Genomic DNA, 23,558 nt, shown 5'->3' with positions numbered 1-23,558 from the left:
TTGCTTTTCCTTAGTAGTGGTTTTTTAGCAGCTATTTGACCATAAAGGCCTGATGTGTGCAGTCTCCTTGGAACAGTTGATGTAGAGATGTGTCTGCTACTAGAACTCTGTGTGGCATTCAACTGGGCTCTAATCTGAGGTGCTGTTAACTTACGATTTTTGAGGCTGGTGACTCGGATGAACTTACCCTGAGCTGCAGAGGTGACCCTTGGTCTTCCTTTCCTGGGGTGGTCCTCATATGAGCCAGTTTCTTCTAAGCGCAGTTTTTAAAGTAATGATGGACTGTCATTTCTCTTTACTTAGCTGATTGGTTCTTGCCATAATATGAATTCTTGTCAAATAGAGCTGTCAGCTGTGTACCAACCTGACTTCTGCACAACACAACTGATGGTTCCAACCCCATTAAAAAAGCAAGAAATACCACAAATGAACCCTGACAAGGCACACCTGTGAAGTGAAAACCATTTCAGGTGATTACATCATGAAGCTCATTGAGAGAAGGCCAAGGGTTTGCAGCGCTTCGAACAAAGCAAATGGTGGCTACTTTTGAGGAATCTAAAATATGTAACATATTTAGAGTAATTTCACAATATTTTGTTTACTACATAATTCCATATGTGTTTTGATGCCTTCAGTGAGAATCTACAATGTAAATAGTCATGAAAATAAAGAAAAAACATTACATGAGAAGGTGTGTCCAAACTTTTGATTGGTAGTGTATATTAGGATTACAGATTAGGTTAAGACTGGGCTATCTTTAGTAAAATATTGAAATATAAAATACAATTTTAGGTAGTCGTTGTTATATGAATTAAGAAATTAAAAGGAAATAATAATAATAATAATAATAAACTTTATTTCTATAGCACTTTTTAAAAACAAGGGTTACAAAGTGCTTTGACAGGCAAAGGAATAAAACAGTTTACAATTACAAGGACGATAAATCGTTTGCATGAAGTGGTTGAGATAACAGAGGTAATGATTCAAAATAAATAAATAAATATAATAAAATAAATAAAATAACACAGAACCAAGACTCAAAGACAGTTAGAGTAAAAATAGACACACAAGGACCACATCACATAAAGGCAAGTCTATAAAAGTGAGTTTAAGAAGTGATTTAAAAGAATTTACCGATCCTGCAAGCCTTATCTCCTCAGGCAGGGCATTCCAAAGTCGAGGGGCCCTTATGGCAAAGGCACGGTCCCCCTTAGTTTTTAATCTTGACTTTGGAATGGTTAGGAGGGCCCTGCCTGAGGATCTAAGGCTGCGAGCTGGCTCATAGGGAATTAAAATATCTGTACTATAGCTCGGAGCCAGACCTAAGCGTGCTTTAAAAGTGATCAGTAAAATCTTAAAATCAATTCTAAAACAGACAGGGAGCCAATGGAGGGAAGCTAAAATTGGAGTGATGTGTTGACGTCTGTTAAAACCTGTTAGAAGCCTAGCTGCTGAATTCTGAACCAGTTGGAGGCGAGAGAGAGATTTTTGATTAATGCCGGACAGAAGGGAGTTGCAGTAGTCTAATCTTGAAAAGATGAATGCGTGAATTACTTTTTCCAGATCGGGGGGAGTGAGCATATGTTTTATTCTGGACACGGAGCGAAGTTGATATAAGCAGGACTGGACCAGTTTATTGATATGAGGGATGAAAGTCAGCTCTGTGTCAAAGAGTACACCTAGGTTTCTTGCAGTGGGTTTTATGTTGACGGAGAGGGGACCAAGGGCTTGCTGGTAATTACTAATATTATATATATAAAATGACAGATTAATCCAAATGATAATTGATAGATTAATGGAATGCCACACCAGAGGTCACTACATACCTGAGGTCCCAATACAACACACCGGAAGTAACAATACACCTGAGGAAACACACCTGAGGTCTGTTGGTCGGCAGCAGTGTTTTGTTCTGCTTGTCACATTCTGTTGATTGGCTCTGGTTGTGATGATAACTGTCTCTACTCACAGAATTCGATGTTGTCTTTATGTATTTTATGTATGAGCCTTTACAGGGTGTTTTATTTTTAAACTTAACCTTCTGCTCTATGATTTTCCTGTTTCTGATGTCCTGCCTGGTTCTGCTCTGTGCAGCTTCAGTCAAAAATAAAGCAGCCTGGTACTTTAGACCAGTAGAGCAGAGAAACCTTTGTGAATCACTGCGCTGTGTCTTAAACCAACCCCATCCGCTCCACCTGTTGCCTAACAAGCTGGACGCCAAGCAATTAAGCTCTGTAGAATCAAGCATCATGGTTAATTTAAGGTTAGCTTTAATTCATGTCCCTTGCTCAGCTATAAGCAATTATAGCTGAGCAAGGGACATGAATTAGGCTAAAGCTCAGTGATTGGATGCATCTGCTGAATGCACTCTGGAAGTCGTCAATAACTTCTTTTTTGTCTGATGTTTTTATGTCCACAGTCTTACGGCTATGATTATTTTTATCAAAGAACCAGGTATTTTCGAATTAGTGGGGAAATCACAGAGTAGGCCCTAAGTCACGAAATGAGTCACAATACATTGCCTACCGTAACTGTGTGAATGTAGTTATTCACTGAACTGAGATGAAATAATGAATAATAAAGAACATGAAGTCTTTTTCTCACTCACACTGACTGTGACTCATCCATGTGACATCAGTCGTGTATGTTATTCGGTTGGTTAGCTGGTTGGGTGGTTTGTTGGATTATTTGTTGGTTGATTGGTTGGTTGGTTGGTTGGTTAGGTAGTAAGTTAGTTAGTTAGTCAGTCGGTTGGTTACTTGGTTGGTAAGTTTCTTGGTTGGTTGGTTTGTTTATCGTGTGGTTTGTTGGTTAGTCCGTCAGTTAATTAGTTAGTTGGAGGGTTGGTTAGATAGTCAGTTGGTTAGTGAGTTGGTTGGTTGGATGGTTGGTGTGTTTCTTGGTTTGGTTGATTGTTGGTGGTTTGTTTGGTTTGTTAGTTGATGGGTTTGTTGGGTTGAAAAGGTGGTTTGTTGGTGGGTTTGTTGGGTTGATAAGGTGGGTTTGTTTGTTGTTTGTTGGTTGGTTAGTTCTTTAACATTGTGAGATAAGATGTTCTGATTAATTTCTTAGGGAATAATGCACTGATTTTGATTTGAAAAAATTAGGGATATGAAGATGGTTGGTTTCTTTGAATGAGTAGAATTCTATGTGGATCCAAATAAAAATCCAGTTTTAGTGGATTTAAAAAGGTTTTATTTGATATTAGATTAGACTTGATTGGATTAAAGGGGACTTTTGGGTGAAGGTATGCACTCATTTCTTCATGTTATTGATTTAGATTATTCTAATATTTATTTGACTTACCATTGTCTAAATATTGAAGAAATTAATAGTTCATTGCATTTTGAAAAGGTGGACTTTTAACAGTAGCATAAAATGGTCTAAAATAGAAATAATTTTATTTATGGCAATTATTTCTAGGACATTATATTGTCTAACAATAGTTACTGTGACTGGCCTACAGAAATGTTTATTCCCCCCCCCCAGTCGATTTGAACACTTTTCAGTTAGTTTCTAGTCTCTTTTTACGATCTAACCATGTGCAGATTGGCTCTGACATAAATAAATAATTCATCTGTCACCCAACCAAACAGATTATTTTCACAGATTTAGAATCCCACGCCCAAATGAACACAACACTGCAGCTCTGTCATTCCTGGAGGTTGTATTACCTTTGGAATAATGGTGAGCAGTGTGTTGTACTGAAGTATGAGGTTAGAGAGGCTGCTATTGTAGTCTTTTTAAATGTTTCCATATGTGCAGCAGTGTCACTGCTGCAAATATTGTGACACATACAACAAAACTGAAAACTTTAGTTATAAACATAAAAGGACTGTTTCTGACATGTCTCTAGACAGCTGTGATGAATGAATGATAGTATACAGTGGGTGTAGCAGTTTTAGTATAGAAGATGTAGCAGTTGTAGTGTAAAATAAGTGTAGTAGGTGTAGTGTACAGTGTGTATAGCAGATGTAGCATACAGAAGGTGTAGCAGATGTAGCATACAGTTGGTGTAGCAGCTTTAGTGTACAGTGGATGTAGCAGGTGTAGCGTACAGTGGGTGTAGCTGGTGTAGTGTACGGTGGGTGTAGCAGGTGTAATGTACAGTGGTTGTAGCAGGGTACAGTGGGTGTAGCTGTGAGGCTTTACAGAGGTTTCCTAACTGTGCTGAAGGTCGGTGCGTCTCTGCTCTGAGGTGATGTAGTGGGTGATGCAGTGGGTGGAGCGTCTCTGCTCTGAGGTGTCAGATTACAGTCAGACGGTCCAAGGACACTGCAGCTGCTGGACGGAGCTCCAACTGTCGGCAGCAGCAGGAGCTACAGATCCACTGTAACTGTCACTGAGTGTAAGAGGTCAGATTTTAACAGCGGCGGAGGAGAGGGTAGAGAAGGAGAAAGAGGTGGAGGAGGAGAGGAGAGGAGTAAGTGTAGGAGAGAGGAGAGGTGGAAGAAGGAGGAGGTGGAGGAGAGAGGAGAGGAGAGGAGGAGGAGGAGGAGGTGGAAGAGAGGAGGGGGGAGGGGAGGGGAGGAGATGAGGTCTGGATCATATCCTGGATCAGTTTCTGTCTGCTCTGCTGCTGGTTGACACATATGAAGTTGTTCTGCCATGAAAATGAAAATGTCTTTTTGAAACTATGTGACAACGATGTACAGTAACCATAGTAATGTGTCTTCTCAGTGGTGGACCGGCAGGGCTGTGACCCTGGTACTCGTTTCCTGGTTCCTCATCGGAGTGTTCACTGGGTGGCACTGCTGCAGAGAGGAAACTGCACTTTTAAGGAGAAGATCCTGAAGGCGGCAGCCTACAATGCCACGGCCGTCCTCATCTACAACAACTCCACTGACCAGACAGTAAAGATGGGACATGAAGGTCAGAGTCTGCATGCTTCACCATCCCACAAAGCTTTCTGAGCTTCATGTTGGTGAACGAATGAACAGGAAGGGACAAAATGCTAATTGATTTCTGTGTTTTAGGACTAGAGACTACACCACACCTTAGTTACAATATGACAGTCCAAATGTGAGCAAATAAAAACATAAGTGATTGTTTGAGTGTCGTTAAAACTCAGCAGTGATTGTATTCTGGCAGGATTCCTTGAAACACGCTGAAGAACTCTGTTCATGTTACAATTGGTTTGATGTAAACTGATGATGGTTGAGGGCTGTCAGGACCTACAATGAGGATTTCTGGTTTATCTGAAGTGAGGAACATCCATCTTAAATCCCTACAAGACCAGTTATCAGACTAGAGGTCATGTGTAAGTTAAGTCTATGAATGATGTGGCCCAGTGGGAGCAGAGACAATAAAACTGGTCCCAGTACGGATCCCTGGGGGAACTCCACAGTTTACTAAGCAAGGGGAGACATGGTCATCATAGGGACAAAAAACAACACTTGTTGAGTGAGATCAAAGCCTCCCCAAAATGTTCCCTCATCAACCAGCGAAACACGGTAAGAACGCTGAGGGTGGAACGTGTTGGGACAAAAACAGAGAGCTGAAACTCACTTTAAAGCTCCATGAAGCCCAGGAGAGCTGCACATTCTGACATCAGGGTTTCCTCTACATGTAATTGACTGTGGCGCACCGCCACGGCAAAATAAAAGCCGCCACACCTTAAAAATTCAGGCATAAATAAATCTAGTGTTAGAGAAAGGAAATATTTTACCGTCGTCTTCCACCGCAGTATTTGACGTTAACTAGCATGTTGGATATTTAGCTTGATAATTAGCTAGAGGATTAAAATGGTCACTTAGAGCAGAGTCCTGCACGGGTCATATTTTGCAAACCCACCCGAACCCGTCATACTTACAACTGCATCCGACCCGTTTTCCAACAGTAGCACAAATTACATTCCGTACCCGAGCCAACCTGGTATAAATTGATACCGACGTCCGAAGGAAAATTGGACGGACGCAATTTTTAAAAGTAAAAGTAATCCAGCGTGGGGACTGGGAGTTCTGGGAGGGCGCAAGCAGGCATTAATGAGCTCATATGAAATATAAATGCTTATCATTTGTGTCGCTAATAATGACTGATGATAAGTGACGCCTTGAAATGGCAATCGTAAAACCCGACCCGCCTCTTCAGGCGTCCGACCCGATCGCATCTGTGTCCGACACAGTATTTCTTTACAACATGAATCTTCATTCCAAGCCCATGCAGGGGAGTTCATGATGGCTGTGTGAGAGCATTCCCTGAATTCCCTAAGTAGCCTATGACATAAGTAAAAAAATATTACATTATGATGACCCAAACTGTACCTCCCTCCCCCAGCGCCACACTCTCAGAAAATACTGGAGGAAACACTGGACATGTATCTACAGTGCTGTGAAAAAGTATTTGCCCCTTTACAGATTTATTTGGTTTTTGCTTTTTTGTTGTTTCAGATAATCAATAAAATCTTAATATCAGACAAAGATAACCTGAGAAAATACAAAAAGCAATTTTTAAATGATGATTTCATTTATTAAGGGAAAAAAGCTAATACAAACCAACCTGGCCCTATGTGAAAAAGTAATTGCCCCCCCCTGTCTGACAACATGAAGTAAGCCAAAATATCTCAAAAAGGCAACACATCATGCCCGATCTAAAGAAATTCAAGAACAGATGAGAAACAAAGTCATTGATGTCTGTCAGTCTGGAAAGGGTTACAAAGCCATTTCTAAGGCTTTGGGACTCCAGCAAACCACAGTGACAGCCATTATCCACAAATGGAGAAAACATGGAACCAGTCGTGAACCTTCCCAAGAGTGGCCGGCCTACCAAAATTACTCCAAGAGCGCATCCACAACTCATCTAGGAGGTCACAAAACCTTTAATGGGACCTTGATGTTCCCGAAGACTTTTGGGAAAATATTCTGTGGACCAGGGATGGGGACTCGAGTTTGCGACTCGGACTCGAGTCGCACACACAGACTTTAGACTTGACTTGGACTTGAGCTCAAAAGACTTTCAGACTCAACTCGGACTCATGAACAATCGTGGCGTTGACATGACGTAAAATAATAAATAAAAAAGGGTCAGGTAACGTTAATCATCTACGTTCCGCTGCCACCATCTACTGGCTAACGTTAACTGTAGAAAAATACATAGTTATACTGTCAGGTTACAGGTAAATTGTTGATCACGTTACGTTAATGTTACAGGTTTACCAGGTTACCATTACACTGAGTTTGAGTGAGAGGATAGAGGAATGTGTCATTAGAGACCCAGTGTAATTAAACAATACAGTTGCAGATAATGCAGATAGATAATGTAATCAGAAATGAAAATATGTGAAGGGGTGTGTGTGTCAGGCTGAGTCCTTGTGGTGGGGGGAGTGGTCAAGTTGAGTTCTGGTTCAGGAGTCTAATGGCCTGAGGAAATAGCAATATTTTCATGTTACCCTGAGAAGCTTTTGGAGCCGCGCAGACATTGTCTGCTCCGATTCAACATGCAAAGTCTGAGGAGGTTGGCTGTCAGCTGTCTGAGCCATTGGATTCTCTGATTGGTTGTGTGCCAGCTATATGACCATTCTGATTGGCGGTGTGCTAGCGAATCAGCGCGGTGTGTGGGAGGGGCGGAATACTGTGTGCGCTTTGTTTTTCTATGCACTCCGTTCCGTCATTCCCCGTTTTCATGTTTTGGAGTAACGTTACTGGCACGAGACTAGCTGCTATGTCCGTTCAGGATGAATTAATTAATTAATCTGTGTTCATTTGGTAATGGCTTGCTGCATGTTTAGTATGCAGCTGTTTTTGTCTGAAATAGTTAAGTTTAGTTTTGATCAAAAGCAAAGAGAGTTGCATGCATAAAGCTCTCGTCCAGCGTATTTGTGATACACAACACTAGCGGCACCTGCTTATTGCATCTCGCGCAAGTGCAGAACGTACACGCTATTGTGGAGTTGGCAGCACGTCGAAGCAGTGTGTTCAATGTAACTTTTCTGCCGAACGGGTCAGACAAGAGGCAACAGAGTGGTCGGATAAAGGCAGTTGGATGTTGGTTTGAGTCTGGGCAGTGTGTGGGGGCCTTAAGGCCAAGCGCACTTGGGTTATGCAATAGGAAAATGAGCCAGATCACAACATCAAGCCCACCTCTGAATGGCTAATGGGGTGGCCTAGTCAAAGTCCGCACTTAAATCTGATTGAGATTCTGTGGCATGACCTTATATGGGCTGTTCATGCTCGAAAACCCTCCAATGTGGCTGAGTTAAAACAATTCTGCAAAGAATAGTGGGCCAAAATTCATCCACAGTGATGTGAAAGACTTACTGCCAGTTATCCCAAATGCTTGATTGCAGTTGTTGCCACCAAAGGGTGGCACAACCAGTTATTAAGTTTAGGTGGCAATTACTTTTTCACATAGGGCCAGGTTGGTTTGAGTGACTATTTTCCCCTTAATAAATGAAATTATCATTTAAAAATTGCATTTTGTATTTTCTCAGGTTATCTTTGTCTGATATTAAGTTGATATTAGTTTGATGATCTGAAACATGTAAGTGTGACAAAAAAGCAAAACAAAGTAAATCTGTAAGGGGGCAAACACTTTTTCACAGCACTGCATAAACATACATATATGTATATACCCATACATGTATCTATATATCTACATAGGTATATCTATATACGCATACATCAATCTATATAAATGTACATTCATATATCTATACAAATACATAAATATATATACATATAAACATGCATATATCTATATAAACATGTATATTAACATCCATATATCAATGCAAACATACATTAATCTATAAACATTCATTAATCTATACAAACGTACATATATCTATACAAACACACATATATCTATCTATACAAGGATGCATTTATCTATACAAACATGCATATAGCGATACAAACATACATATCGCGACCGTGGCTCAGGTGATAGAGCGGGTTGGCCTATGTTCGGAGAGTCCGCAGTTCGATCCCCGCCCTGCCAACTGTTTCATGGTCGTTGTGTCCTTGGACAAGACACTTAACCCACCTTGCCTTGTGTGAATGTGTATGACTGTTTCCCTCAGTCTGCCCCAGGGCAGCTGTCGATACTATCGTAGTGTGTGAATGAATGGAACCTGGAACCCTGTGAGGCACTTTGAGTATCTAGAAAAGCGCCATACAAATCCAATCCATTATAATTATTATATATCTATATAAACATGCATATATCTGTACAAACATACATATATCTATACAAACATGCATATATCGATACAAACATACATAAAGCGATACAAACAAGCATATATCGATACAAACATTCATATATTGATACAAACATGCATATATCAATACAAACATACATATATCTATTTAAACATGCATATATCGATACAAACAAACATATTGTGCTGCCCTCTCCTGGCACGCAATATCTCCACCAGAGGAGGCTCGTCCATAGAGGCAGAGGAGGTTGGTCCTCCTCTATTTTTGAGAGGCAAGAGGAAGATTATTTTTTTTTTAAGAAAGAGTAACTGGTTGAAATAAATCATTACCAAATCTCAGTATCATTTATAAAATATTATATATATATATTATATCATCAAAAAAGTTTCTTCTTTGGAAGAAAATCCACTTAAAATGGTTCAACAGCAACAGCTGCAGATGGAGGAGACAGAGCAGTCTGTGAGAGGAGCAGGAAGGTGGGGGCTAGAGGAGGACGGAGGGCTTCTGTCCTCCGTGGGAGGGATCTCCTTCCATTCACTCAATGCATTTAGGATTTTTTCATGCTGATCTATGATTGGCTAAGACACGTAAAATGACGCTCTAAGGGAGGACGTCCCCCCTTACCAATCACGACCAGAATACAAGATTGACAGCAGGTTGGTCCAATAACAGATCCCAAATTTCAGTCTCACATTTATACAACCGTAAACAAAAAATACTTCTATGTATTTTACAGCTTTCACTGCCAGCCATGCTCGGACAAGAAATATGGAGTTGTCAGCGATATTGGAATCAGTTTCAAAGGAAATATAAGCAAATTTCTGAAAGAAAAAAAACTGTTCGGAGAAATCAGAGAGAAGCTGTCAGAAAGATAATTTATAGTTTTCGTTTCGTTCGTCCTGCTGGAGGACATAACGTTAGCGGCACAACCGGGACACAATACAGAGCAGCAACACAGTTGTTTTGGGCGATTGTGATGAATGATGAGTGTAATGTTCTGTGCTGTCGTGAAGTATGTACATTGACTGCTGCGGTAGCACAGTGGGTAGTGCAGTTGCCTGCCACACAGGTGACTGGGGATCGAATCCCAGAAGGGGTACACATTGGTATTTTTTTTGTCTTGTATATTAGCCATTTAATAAAATGTTTATTAAAGAAGTCTTGTAAGTCATTGTTTTATTGCTTAATTTTCATTGAATATAAGAAAGTAGGGATAAGTAGTTGACCTGTATAAAATAACATGACACCGTGGACTGGTTTTCCTCCTTTCCTCCCCAATTTTTTCAGTCACCAGCCGCCACTGATCTCCACCTAGTGGTGGCTGTATCTTTAAACCCATTGGGAATTTGAGCCTGAGTTTTGAACCATTGGAGTTGCTGTTACTGGCCAGTGTTGAAGCAGCAGAGTAGCAAATGGACTAAGCCATAGACATTATATACATAGACGCCTCATTGAGCTGGTTGGGCCGTTGCTGCAATATGTCGATGTCGCCGCCATATTGGATGTGGCAGCTCTGCCCCGTGAACTAATATGAGTCAATGGAGTGAACTTCATAAAGTGCACTTCTACAAAGTGCTATAAGTTAATGCCTCTCATTTACACATTCACATATGTACGGATGTATTCAGGAAACAGATAGGAGCCAAAAACAATGTCTGTAACGTTCTCTGATGATTATAAACGTTAACTACTCCATAAATGTTTAGTATACAGGTAGTCACCAAACCCACAGATGTGTTTTTATAATGTTTTGAGTTTTATAATGTTTTTAATGTTTATAGCTACCAATGTATGTAACTCTGTTACTGTGATTATAAATACTAGTGCAGTGCCGGTAAGAAAAATTTATTCCTATAGAAAAGTGGGAGGTTAAGTAGCTTTTTCATGGATGAAAGTGTGGCTGTGTTTGAAGGTGGGACGTCAGGGATATTTAGGTTTGTTGTGAAATCCGATATTCCAGGGTATAATTGGCCGTTTTTGACTATTTTTGATTTTGCCATTATATTTCACGTTAAAAGCTATTTACTTGGTGTCATTATTTTCAGCACAACCTCACATGTGTGACTGTACAGTTATTTAATTTTTTTGACATACTGTATTAACACAATGGACCTAAAATCACAAAAAAAAAACATAAAATCTGAGTAGAAAAGTTAGATTTTTTTACTGTGAAAACCACAAATATGATTAACAAACCATTTTGTATTACTTATAATGCAAATATAAATTGTTGTTTGCTAAATATGTGCATACATTTAAAAAATTTACAAAGTTATATGTAACTATCTACATTTAAATGCAGGCAATGCTCATTCATCTCCTCATTGTTTTGACTCATTAAACAAAAAACTGACTCCACTACACACTAAACACACTACACCAAACACTACATAACACACTAACTATACACTCCAAACACGCTAAATGTCACAATTCTCTCAACTCTCAATATCGCTGTCTATACACCAACCGTCGTTGCCTGTCATTCATCTGCCTCTGTCCCTCCCACAACTTCCTGTTCCTCAACAACCAAACTTGCTGCTTGGACACTTTAGTGACAAAAGCCCATTTTTACCATTTTTTCCTGCACCAGACACAAAACAAACGTGACGGCAATGTTCGCGAAAAAGCGTGACGGACATTATTTACCCTAAGTCAGGTTTTGGACGTGCCGTTGCGGCCGGTCTGTCGCCTCGGGAGGTTGGCCGTGTAGGTGGGTTAGCAGCTAGCAACTAGCTACACACGAACATCCACAGATTCCGATTCCACTTTGTTGTCCGCGCGTCTCCGGATCTCCTCAGACCCGAACAGACTAGGGCCGGACTCTTTTAGTCTCATTAATACACAACAGCCAGTTTAGATGCAACGAACAGAATGGGACCGAACCGCCGGCAAAATCACGGTCCAGCTCGCGCCGCTGCGAGATTAATAAAATAATTTATTAACGGTATCATTGCAGTTCAAACAAATGTGAAGTCACACACCTTTGAACCACGCAGCAGCCATGTTGTAAGTCTCAGGTCAGTCTGATCCTGATCCGCAGAGTTATATGAGGCATACACACACACACACACACACACAGACAGACAGACAGACAGAGATTCCTTGCTTTTATAGATAGATTTAATCTGCCTATAATAACCAGATCCTGACATGTAAATGTGACATCTGTGGGAATAAAAAGCACCAACATTTACATGTGACTGATTTAGATAATTCTTTTCTATAAATACAGTGATTTTAAATAATCTAAGTACTAATAATAACAATCATGGAGACAAAAAATGTACCAAGTCTGCAAGTCAAGATAAGAAGCTGCAACTGGCAGTGAGCCTGATTTCCTTTCTTTCAGCAGTGAAGTGATATACTCCATGACAGAACATTATATAATAATGATATTGTATACAATAACATTTCATGGTAAAAAGGCAAAGTTGCAGTAGGCTACTATTATAAATATGCACAATATAAATATGGTTATTATTATTATTGTTATTATTATTATTATTATATTTTTGTTAATTTATTTATTTTTCTAATTCATATATTATGCAGTCAGTTGTCCATAAGTTGACAATAGGGTAGACAGATCTACCAGGATCTGGTTATTATAGACACAAATTCAATATTTATCTGTCATTTATCATCACAGAAACAGTGTTACATACATGATGTAAACACTCATAACACTCATGATGTAAACACTCATAAAAACATTATAAAAACACATCCTTTGGTGCCTACCTGTATACTAAACATATAAGAAGTAGTTAACATTCATAATCATCAGAGAACGTTACAGACGTTGTTTTTGGTTTTTATTTGTTTCTCAAATATATTTGTTTCATGTTAATGATGTAGAGTACATTTGTTAGGATAATATCTTTGTGATTGCCGATGCTAATTGCCATTAGCGCTGGAATGGTAATTCCGATTATGTGTTAGCATCTATCTAATGAACTAAATTCTAGATATTTCCATATGGTTGTATGTTAGGAGTTGTTTCAACATTGTTCTATAGCCTACTATATAGTGATTGAATATACTTTGTTGCTATAATATGTGATTTAATGTATTTTTCTTGTGTATTTTAGTTTGACAGTACCTTTATGTGTGAGGCAATAATTAAACAGCCTGAACCTGGAAGCCTTTGTCTCTCATTTGGAGAAATGTTTAGCTAAAATTAAACACCAATGTTCAGACAGAGCAGAATACATATATATCTATATAAACCTGGATCATATAAAACATACATGTGTCTATACATGTCCATGTATCTCTATAAACATACATTACCCTCAGAAGTCGATGGACGCGCCAGCGTGTCCAAATCATATGATTGCTGTTTCAACATGTGTCTTAAGTACGAACTTCAAACTATATACCAGTTTTTTAAATTGTGTTGATAGACCAAGTAAAACCAGACTTATGATAAATAATTTACGCCATGCTTTTTGGCTGAATATTGTTGTCATGTTTGGTGAGCGTATGATGCAGGAAGAAACAGTATTCTAAGGAAGTGCCTGCAAGCAGAAAGTGTTTGCAAGCAAAAAACATGTGACACCCCCTTTCCTATTGGTAGAACAATGCACCACATCAATCTATTGAAAAATGATGTGGCAACACACGTGATTTGGTTGCTGAGCAAGAGGAGAAAGTTGTGGGAGGGACAACGGCGAAAGAGATGTAGTGTTATCGATAGCGAGTTTTGATATTTGAGAGATTTGTGACATTTACCGAGTTTGAAGTGTATAGTTAGTGTGTAGTGTGTTTAGTTTGTAGTGTAGTCTTTTTTTTTGTTTTGTGTTTTAAAACATTGAGGCGACTACTGAATGTGGAGCAGGCAGTGCAGCACTTCTTTGAGCTGGGAGGAGCTGAGGGAGATGCTGAGTCTGAGGCATTTCTTGTATTTAAATGTAAATAGTTCAGAATAGTTCAAAAATGTATGCACATATTTAGCATTCTAAGTTGTAATTTAAGCTGCAAGCAGCGATGTACGGGCCCTCGGAGTCCACGAACGTCAGGGCATCCTGCTGTCGGGGCATGCTGCCGTCGGCCTTGTTCACACAACACCTTCCGTTGAGGAAGCCGTTCCTTTATAATTTGGTGGCCTGCTCCCACTGGTACTAAATAATGTACGCTGAAGTCAGAAGAACTCCCTGCATTCTACATGAAGAACAAATAATGAGAGGAGTACACTGCGTGACCCTACAGACTCTTAAAGAGAGGTTTGTATCCATTAGCAAGGAAGCACTGCCCTCTGGTGGAGAAAGCCTGTCCACTCATAAGTGAAGATATTTCAGCTGTTTTTTTTTTTGTCATTTAGCCATAAAAGCGCCATCTATTGGCCGATTTGCACCAAATTTTGCACAAATGCTCAGCAGGCCATGGAACACAATTCACAAAAGTGTTGTGTTAATTTGATTCATAAAGATATGCAAGACTGTCACAGTGCAGGAATTTGTTTTGGGTGTCTTTTGGTCTATCAAAATTCTTTTGATAACTCTTTGTCAGGAGGGTCCACAGATGCTTCGTGCAGAGTTTGGTGCAAACAGTCAAATTGCCTAGGAGGAGTTCTAAAATAGTATGTTTTTCATTTGTCGCGATTTTGTGAATGGAAAGTTACTGCAAAATGGGCGGGGCGTACACCACACAATTCAGCTCAACTCAGTGAATACGTAGATTTAAGACTTAACAATGTGCTACATATAATGTGGGAGTTATGGGCCAAAAACGCTTTTGCATTGAAAATAGCGCTACCTGCTGGTCTTTTTTGGTGTGTGAGTTACAGGGGCCATTCTATAGCACCCCTATGAATTTCATTTCCATAAGTGTTATGGTGTGGGCACACTGCCAAGTATTAAATTAAACTGCCACCAGAGCGCAGCCTAGTGGCGGATCAGTAAATCCTTCATCAGCTGTCCTCAGGGGAGCACTGACAATAGTTCTACTAAGTTTCGTGTTAATCCAACGAACCGATATGGAGATATGAAATACTTCAATATAAAGAGCCTCAGGGGCTCATAGGAAAGAAGGAACCTGAGTTTCTTGTCATTTGGACACACAAATGTGGAGATATGCAACACTTCCTGTTTGGAACAAAATCTTCAGGAAGTTGTTATTTAATAACCGTATTCCTTGGAATATCAAAATTCTTTTAATAACTTTTTGTCAGGAGGGTCCAAAGATGCTGTGTGAAATTGCCTGGGAGGAGTTTGAAAAAGTAGGTTTGTGACATTTTGCGAACTAGCGAAAAAAATCGGTAGGCGGAAATGGGCGTGTCCTATATCACGAGATTCAGCACAATGCACTGAACTCATGGATATAAGGTTTTTTTAATGTGCGATAAAGTATATGGGAGTTATGAGCCAAAACGCACTTCCCTCGATTAGAGCGCAACCTACTGGTGGATATTCAGGATGACAATAGATTATAACATTTTTCACCAGTTGTGAACTGTATTCCAAGTTTGGTGAGTTTTGGGGTATGTTCAGGCAGTAAAAAATTCGATCATTTGGGAAAAAGGAAAAAAAATAATTAAAGTTGCAAGCAGCAATCAACGGGCCCTCGCAGTCCGCACGCGTTGAGGCATGCTGACGTCGATGCTTGTTCATGCAACACCTTCCGCTGAGGAAGTCGTTCCTTTATAATTCGGTGGCCTGCAACTGCCGGTATTAAATAATGTACGCTGAAGTCAGAAAAACTGTGTGAACTGCTGCATGATTCCCAGGACAAAGACTAGCCCCATTCACACTGGCTTTTGGGTGCAGCTTTAGTACGCCAATTCCCCACCTCCATCTCAGTGTGAATCTCTCGGAGGCGGCGAGGGGGGAAATTTCGCTCCGGCCCTGATACGCCTCTGGAGGTAGTATCAGGGCCGTATTAGTGGAGAACCGAACCAGTGTTAACGGATAAGCCGGCTTCACGTATCGGGGGCGCATCGATCGGACCATCGTTCACTACACAGGTCCTTCACTCAACTTAATACAGAGAAATTTACCACAAAGCAACGTTACATGACCAAACAAAAGTAACGTAGTGACTGTAACTGTCTTTCGCAACTTATACAAGGAAAAAAATACCGCATTCGTGGAGAAGCGTCTGTCCTCCCGCCCATCCTACCGACTCTTCCTCTGCCCGAAAAACAGCGTCTGTCACCGGCAAACAACTTTAATTCACAGAGTGTTTGTGATGAAAATAAATAACCCTGACGGTCAGCCCTCCTGACCGAGACTTCAGTTCACTTTTCCCCTGAAAACAGCCTTCGTCCCGGTGAGTGAGGGAGTTAGATTAACAGGGAGGACACGGGGGAACACCTTGATAAAACACCAGCGTCATCATCATGACGTGTAACGCCACGCCTCTTTAGGAGCCGCAGCGCCGTCTTTCTGTGTGAATTCATGGCGGGTCGTCTATAAGGCTGATGGTGATTCACACAGAGCAAAGCAGCAAAGCAGCTCGCTTTGCTCTGTGTGAGTCACCATCAGCGGAGAATAAAAAGCTGAAAAGGCAGAAAAGGTGAAAAGTAAGAGGGCTGAAAGAGCTTAAAAAGGTGAACAGTTTCTCTGGCTGCACATATGCTGGAGCAGTAGCAGAGCTAAAGTTGAAAATGTCTCCATAAGAATGAATGGGAAAAATGCCTCCCAAACTCCTGCAATTTTTGAAAGAAATGTAATGGTTATTGGCAAAATATTTACAATATTTATATATTGAGTCACAGGAGACTTTGCTGAAGAAAAGAAAGTTAGGCTCAAAATTGGAGTTGCTGGAGTGCTTGTCGCTCTAGGACTTCTACAGCCAAAAGTCCTACATCTGAAATAAGACCATCAGCTGAAAGCCTACAAGATGTCCTACATTTCTATGTATATAGAGTCTATGTGAAGTAAAAGATGTGGGATCCAATTCAAGCTGAAGAGAATTTTTTTCTCTAGTTCTTCCAGCTGCTCTCCACTCTAACGATGATGTCATGCACTCTAGCTCACGCACTACACACCCATTATAAAATCAGAAGATGGCCTAAAAGTCCTTAAAACTAAAACTGTGATGATTTGAAAACCGTAAAAGATTTTTAAAAACTGAATACATGCCCATTAGTTCAAAGTCTTCTGACTCTTTAAAAGTCGGAATGGTGTGTCTAGCCCAAAGTATGAGGGACAAGGAGAGGTTGAAGATCGATGAGTTTTGAAGAGGATTTGAAGATTTCCCCATTTAATTACATTGACACTAATGAGACTGCCACCAGAGCGCCACCTATTGGCCGATTTGCACAAAATTTTGCACAAACCCTCATCGGGCCATGGAACACAATTGGAAAAAGTGTTGTGGTAATCGGAATGTATTTGGTGAAAATACGAAAGGCTGTCTGTTTTGAACACAATGCGCAGAAATTTGTGTCTTTTGGTCTATCAAAATTCTTTTGATAACATTTTGTCAGGGGTCCACAGATGCGTCATGTAAAGTTTGGTGAAAATCACTAAAATTGCCTAGGAGGAGTTCGAAAAAGTAAGTTTTTCATTTGTCGTGATTTTGCAAATGGAAAGTAACTGCGAAAGTGGGCGTGAAGACCTGAAGAACTGTTGTGGAGAAATGACTTCAATTTAAAGAGCGCCACTTTGTGCTCATCGCCTAAAATTTTGCACAGGGCCTCAGGGGCTCATGGGGAAGTAGTAACCTGAGTTTCATGTCATTAGACCACATCAATGTGGAGATATAAAACACTTCCTGTTTTGAACCAAAACTTCCTGTTTTAACCAAAACAGGAAGTTGTTATTTAATAATTTGAGTATTGTTTGGCCCATCAAAAGTCTTTTGATAACTTTTTTTTCAGGAGGGTCCACAGATGCTGTGTGCCAAGTTTTGTGCAAAACGGTGAAATCGCCTGGGAGGAGTTCGAAATAGTACGTTTTCAACATTTCGCGAAATGCTCGGGCCCTAATAAGAATCATATGAAAAAGCAGGTTCCCTGCTCAGGCCCTAATCGCTACAAAAACAATAGGGACTGCGCAAGTCAACCTGCTCTGGCCCAAATAATCATTTGAAAAACAATAGGGACCTTGCAGGTTCCCTGCCCTAATTATTGTTGTTGTTCTTTTTTACTTGAAAGTAAACATTGAAGTCAGGCACAGAAAATGTTTATCATTCAGCTTGGAAAACTCATTGAACAAACGTTAACATAAAATATTATGCAACATGCACTGGAATAAAGTCCTTAGGAACTGCTGGCATGTAGGCTAGGCCCTCAGACTCAAATGCCTGTTTAATCCTTTCTTAAGCTCAAAATTCCAGATTGAATTGAATTACAAAAAAAGAAAGCATTGGTTCATTATTAAACTTAAATCAGTCCTGAAATGTGGACATAGTTCCAACAACAACTGAAAGATCCACTCATAAAAACTCAAAACCTGACAGTAAATTTCCTCAGTAGTCAGACTCATCATCTGCATCGCAGTTCTGGCATACGTAGACTGATTTGCTAGGGGTGCATTCTTGATGGGCCCATCCTTTGCATATTATGCAATGCACCCAGGTTTCTCCTGGGCGGCTGTTTCCAAATGGCTCTACACAGACCAGGCACAGGGACTCAACTTCTTCTGTTGAGTCCCTCAACTTCAAGTGCCTCCTGTGTACACAGAGTTTGCTAAAAAGAAAGTTTTTGGACAACTCACGTGGACAGTTAAGGTGGACCACTACTGTTTTCTGGCAACAACTATCAACGCGATATCTAAGGTGACTTTTCCAGCTTTTTATTTTGGTATTGTTTCTTATATGATGCTCCTTTTTCAAATTCAAGGTCAATATTGTCTTTGCTAACGACAAAACAATGAATTATCTGTGCAATTTTATGGAACTTAGCTTTAGGAGTGGTCCATCTTAACTGTCCTCCATGTGACGTCACATTCGGAGGTCGACACTTCTCACTTGCAGGACAGCAGCGAGCGGAGGAAACATCTGCTAACGTGAGTTGTCCAAAAACTTTCTTTATGCAAACTTGGTGTACACAAACAATGTTTTCAATGCTTGTGTTCATGTGTAGAGACCCTTGTGATACTACGAGCAAAGTGTCATGTTGTGTCGAGCCCTCTTAGTGTTTTAAGAATAGCGATTTTGATGCTAGCATAAGAGTGCCCCAGCACTCCATTGAAAATGAGCTTGCCCGAAAACGAAACTACAGTATATCTTAAAAGTGCCTCTTTCGTTGTAATTATGCTTTTCCACAAAGGTTTGACTCGTATACATTAACAAAAAAAGCCTAGGTTGCATTTTGGCGAGAGTTTTGCTTTAATGCTGGATGAAACGTCAGATGCCAGCAATACTGCACAGCTATTGCTTGTTCTTTGTTCTGAAACAGACAGTGGTGTAAAAGAGAGGTTAATCAAATTTGAGTATGTGACAGGGAAGAAATGGGCAGAGGACATGGCAGCCCTGGCACTTGAGTTCTTTGAGGAATATGGATGCATGGACAAACTTGTAGCCCATTGCTATGACGGCGCTGCCGTTATGGCCTAAGGGCTGAACGGAGTGCAAGACAAGGTGAAGGAAAAGATCCCAGAGGTGCTTTTCATACACTGTTATGCCCTTAATTTGGTTTTATGTCAAGGTGTAGAAAATAAGAGACTGGACAGAAAGCCTACGGAGATTGTCGCGCACGCTACAAGAAGCTGCACAATGATATTCTTGACAATATTTTGAACCATGTGATAAATCGGTTTAAAGACCACGAAAAAAATTCCATTCCTTTCCCTTCTGGACCCCCAACAGATCACCAGCTTTAAAACAACATTCTCTGAAACTGCCTTCTCAAGCCTGACAGACAGCTACGGGCCGCACTTTGACTTGCCATGGCTGAAAACCGAACTGTCTGTGACGTATTCTATGGGAGATTTTCAGGGAAAGAACCCATCTGACATCCTCCTCTTTCTCCAGGGTAAAGGACTCTGTGACAGCATGCGTCAGCTATATGCACTAACATGTTTAGTTTTGATGATTCCTGTCACCACTGCATCCGTGTAAAGGACATATTCTGCCCTCAAAAGGATTTAAAAAAAACATATGTGAGGAACACACCAGGACAATCCTGACTCTCTGCATTAGCTTCCATAGCTATTGAAAAGTAAGTTCTTTTGGGTCTTAAAACCAGTGATCAGCTTTATGACTGTCTACCTGACATCCGATAGTGTGTGCGTGTGTGTGCATATATGTGGCTGTGTGTGTAAAGTACATGTCTATAGTCGATCTGTTCCCTACCATAATCATCAATCAGCGCAGTCTCAGTTTGGAGAAGTAGAGAGCCGCTCCAGCCCAGATGCTCAGCTTTGTACTGCAGTGAACGGGGTCCAGAGAAAAAGCGAAATAAACCACCTAAAACAAGCCCCCCCTTAAAAAAATCTATAACAGTTCAAGTGTATGTTGTATAGGGAAAATTCACACCGCTTTACATCGCTGTCATACCGGCCTTTCTCAACTGTAGAACCTCCGTATCGAGGGATATGGAGAGTTAAGTTTCGTTTTTATCGAAAGTAAACCTCTCGTCCAGCAACTGGGCCTCGTGCTGTATTTCGCCACTCGCAGAACACCTTTTGCCCAGTTGCGCAAAATCGTAGGAATATGGAGGTTCTACGGATGAGAAAATGTAGTGCCAAAAGAAAGGCAGTCTGACGGCGATGTAAAGCGGTGTGAATTTTCCCTATACAACGTACACTTGAACTGTAATAGATTTTTTTATGTGAGCCTTGTTTTAGGTGCTTAAAATTCGCTTTACATTTGGGCACCGTTCACTGCAGTACAAAGCTGAGCGTCTGAGCTGGAGAGGCTCTCTAGTTCTCCAAACTGAGAGTGTAGTCCTTAGTAGAGGGATTAATTAATCGCCATTTATTCGTAATCACAGAGAAAAAAGCTCTCCATGTGGTTCAACTCCAACATAAGTGCACCTACAGTCCAGATCCTCACTACATAACATAGACTTGACATTAAGTAATATAGCTCAAAAGTGATACCCAGTGTAGTCAGAATGTAAAAGAACAAAACAAAACAAAATGGCATATATGATAAGGAAATAATCAAACTGTATGGCTTTACACAACCTGTGAAAGTGATACCAAAGTGCTCATAGCTCAGCATAGTAAAAGTAAAAGTTTATCCCCAGGACAAACACCAGCAAACAAGAGAGCAAACACACCTGGCTGTTCGAGAGCCGAAACATAGACACAGTCAACACACCATGAGCCTGTAACAAAAAGGTTGGTCATAGTACCAGGTGAGGGAAACAGTCGGTTATAGTATCAGAAGCCTTGCTTAAATCCCAATATGTCCAGTGATAGCAAGACGAACAACTGTCCTGCAGAGGAGTGACGCAATAAGCAAGAGAGCACCAGTTCATGCAAACACAGTCTCCAAACAGATCCACATCCAGTGAAAAATGAGCCAAAAACTAGACAAATTTTGCAGCAACAGTTTTCATGCGGGCCTCTACACAGGGCGGGGGGGGAGGTCCATCAACCCCCGCCACAGAACCCAAGTGCGAGTCCAGAGCAGCCCTAACGAAATCCTCCGCTTCACTGGGAGAAGTGAAGGCCTTGTACTGAGCCCCGTCCTTGATTTTCAGCATGGCCGGGTAGATGAGGAAGAAATCCAAGCCTTCAGCAGGACAGCTTGACGGACCGTTGTGTGATAAAGGTTAGAGTACGGTTAGCTCCTCGGTAGCTAGCATTGTCGCTGTAGATCTGGTGTGCTCTCATAATCTCAATATTACAGCCGTCGAGGGTAGGAAACCATTTCGGGAGGGAACGTGTGAGGTATTGCGCGGCGTTGGAGCCCTCAACTCCCTCCGGCAGACTAATAACCTGAATATTACATTGCCTGTTGTGGTCCTCCAGGTCTGCTATCTTAGCTTCCATAGCATGCAGGGTTTGGCTGTGGTCTTTAGCATTATCAGAGTTAGCCTTGACCGCGGTCTTCAGGACCTTAACATCGTCACTGGTAGAGCCGAGGGTCGCAGTTAGCGCTGTTAACTCTGCCTGAATAGCGGTCAGCTTCACGTCGGTATCCCTCTTCACCTGCTGGATTAGATAGCATCTCAGCTAGCTGCGGTTCGAGAAAGGCCCGATGCTTCTCCAGCACGGATTCAGCAACGCCTCAACGTCCTGTCAGCTGCCTGTCATAGTCATCGCCATAAGCATTCTTTAACCACCAAAAAAAGTCCAAATAGTAACCTATTAGAACAGAAAATCAACTATATGGCGAGGCTGGACCGGGAGCAATCCCCTCAAGCTGCCATGTTGTCCAGCTGATCACGTGATCCCCTGGCACTTGTTTCTCAAAGTGAGAACTTGAATAAAAGTAAGAAAAATAAATGCAAATATTCTCAAAAAAATACAGAAAAATAATACAGATGTCTATTTGTGAGCTTACTCTTTTCAAAGTCCAAGCACAATGTTTTGAGTCAGTTCTAATCAAAAAGATGTTGTCGTACAAAGCAAAATCATATGGTGTGACACTATTTTGGGATATTTTAATGGGCAACTGTTCTGACACCCTTCAGAAGGAGAGGACCTTCTTCAGCAAGGTTGTACAGTACTAGCAGTGCATAAAAATGCAAAAGAAATTGTATTATTTTGTCATAATTACATGTAAATCTATGTTGCTTTGTTATAACTAGCATGTTGTTAGTCTGCTAATGTGTAGCTACAAGACTCAAGGTTGTGCTAAGTGCAGAAAACATCATATGGTGTGACACTTAATCACATGGTGTGACGTGTCTGCATGTCACGCCATATAATTTGATTGTCACACCATAGGATATGAATTGTAATTTCCTGCAGATAAAACAATAAATAACAAAGTCCAATGTATGTTTTGTCCTTCTAAACATTTATTTGAGTCCATCAATCAATCAATCAATCAATCAACTTTTATTTCCAGACTCATAGTCCAATAAATACACGTACCAATACAAACAACAGCACATACACCAAACAACAACAGGACAATTAAAAAAGGCAATGATACCAGTGTTTCCACATGGATGACTGGTATCGCACAGTACTAAAACCAGGGTTTGACAGCAGCATAATGATTAGGTTACATGAACCATTCAATCTGCAAATAAATGTATGCATTAGGTTTCTCAACAGTGCATGGAATGTTTTGACCCCTACCCTACAAAATAGTTCACTTGCACTGTTCCACCTGGGATTTTTTAAGCAGCATACCCAAACCATCATTATAGGCAATCTGGAGCTTCTGGATGCTAGACTTTTTAAACTTGATCTATAAGGGGGCAGTATACAGAGAAGTACAGTATGCTTTAAACAGGCTTATCTTAACTTTATCTGTAGTGATGTGTCGGTCGCGAACGAAACGGCTCTTAGAGCTAGCTCTTTGAAGTGAACGATCGGAGCT

At 40.7% G+C, this 23,558-nt stretch overlaps 1 protein-coding gene across 1 annotated transcript in view; it reads left to right on the top strand.

Annotated features, from left to right (window-relative positions):
* rnf130 (ring finger protein 130) overlaps positions 1 to 23,558 on the top strand; it is a 71,407-nt gene that overhangs the window by 6,000 nt on the left and 41,849 nt on the right. The window contains exon 3 of the mRNA XM_030395877.1: positions 4,681 to 4,872. Coding sequence (XP_030251737.1) covers positions 4,681 to 4,872 — 192 coding nt within the window. The remainder of the gene's footprint in view (positions 1 to 4,680; positions 4,873 to 23,558) is intronic.

Source organism: Sparus aurata, chromosome 18, assembly GCF_900880675.1.
Source record: "Sparus aurata chromosome 18, fSpaAur1.1, whole genome shotgun sequence".
Lineage (NCBI taxonomy): Eukaryota > Metazoa > Chordata > Actinopteri > Spariformes > Sparidae > Sparus > Sparus aurata.
Note: the sequence above shows the minus strand (reverse complement) of the source record. Positions and strands in the feature narration are given on the sequence as shown.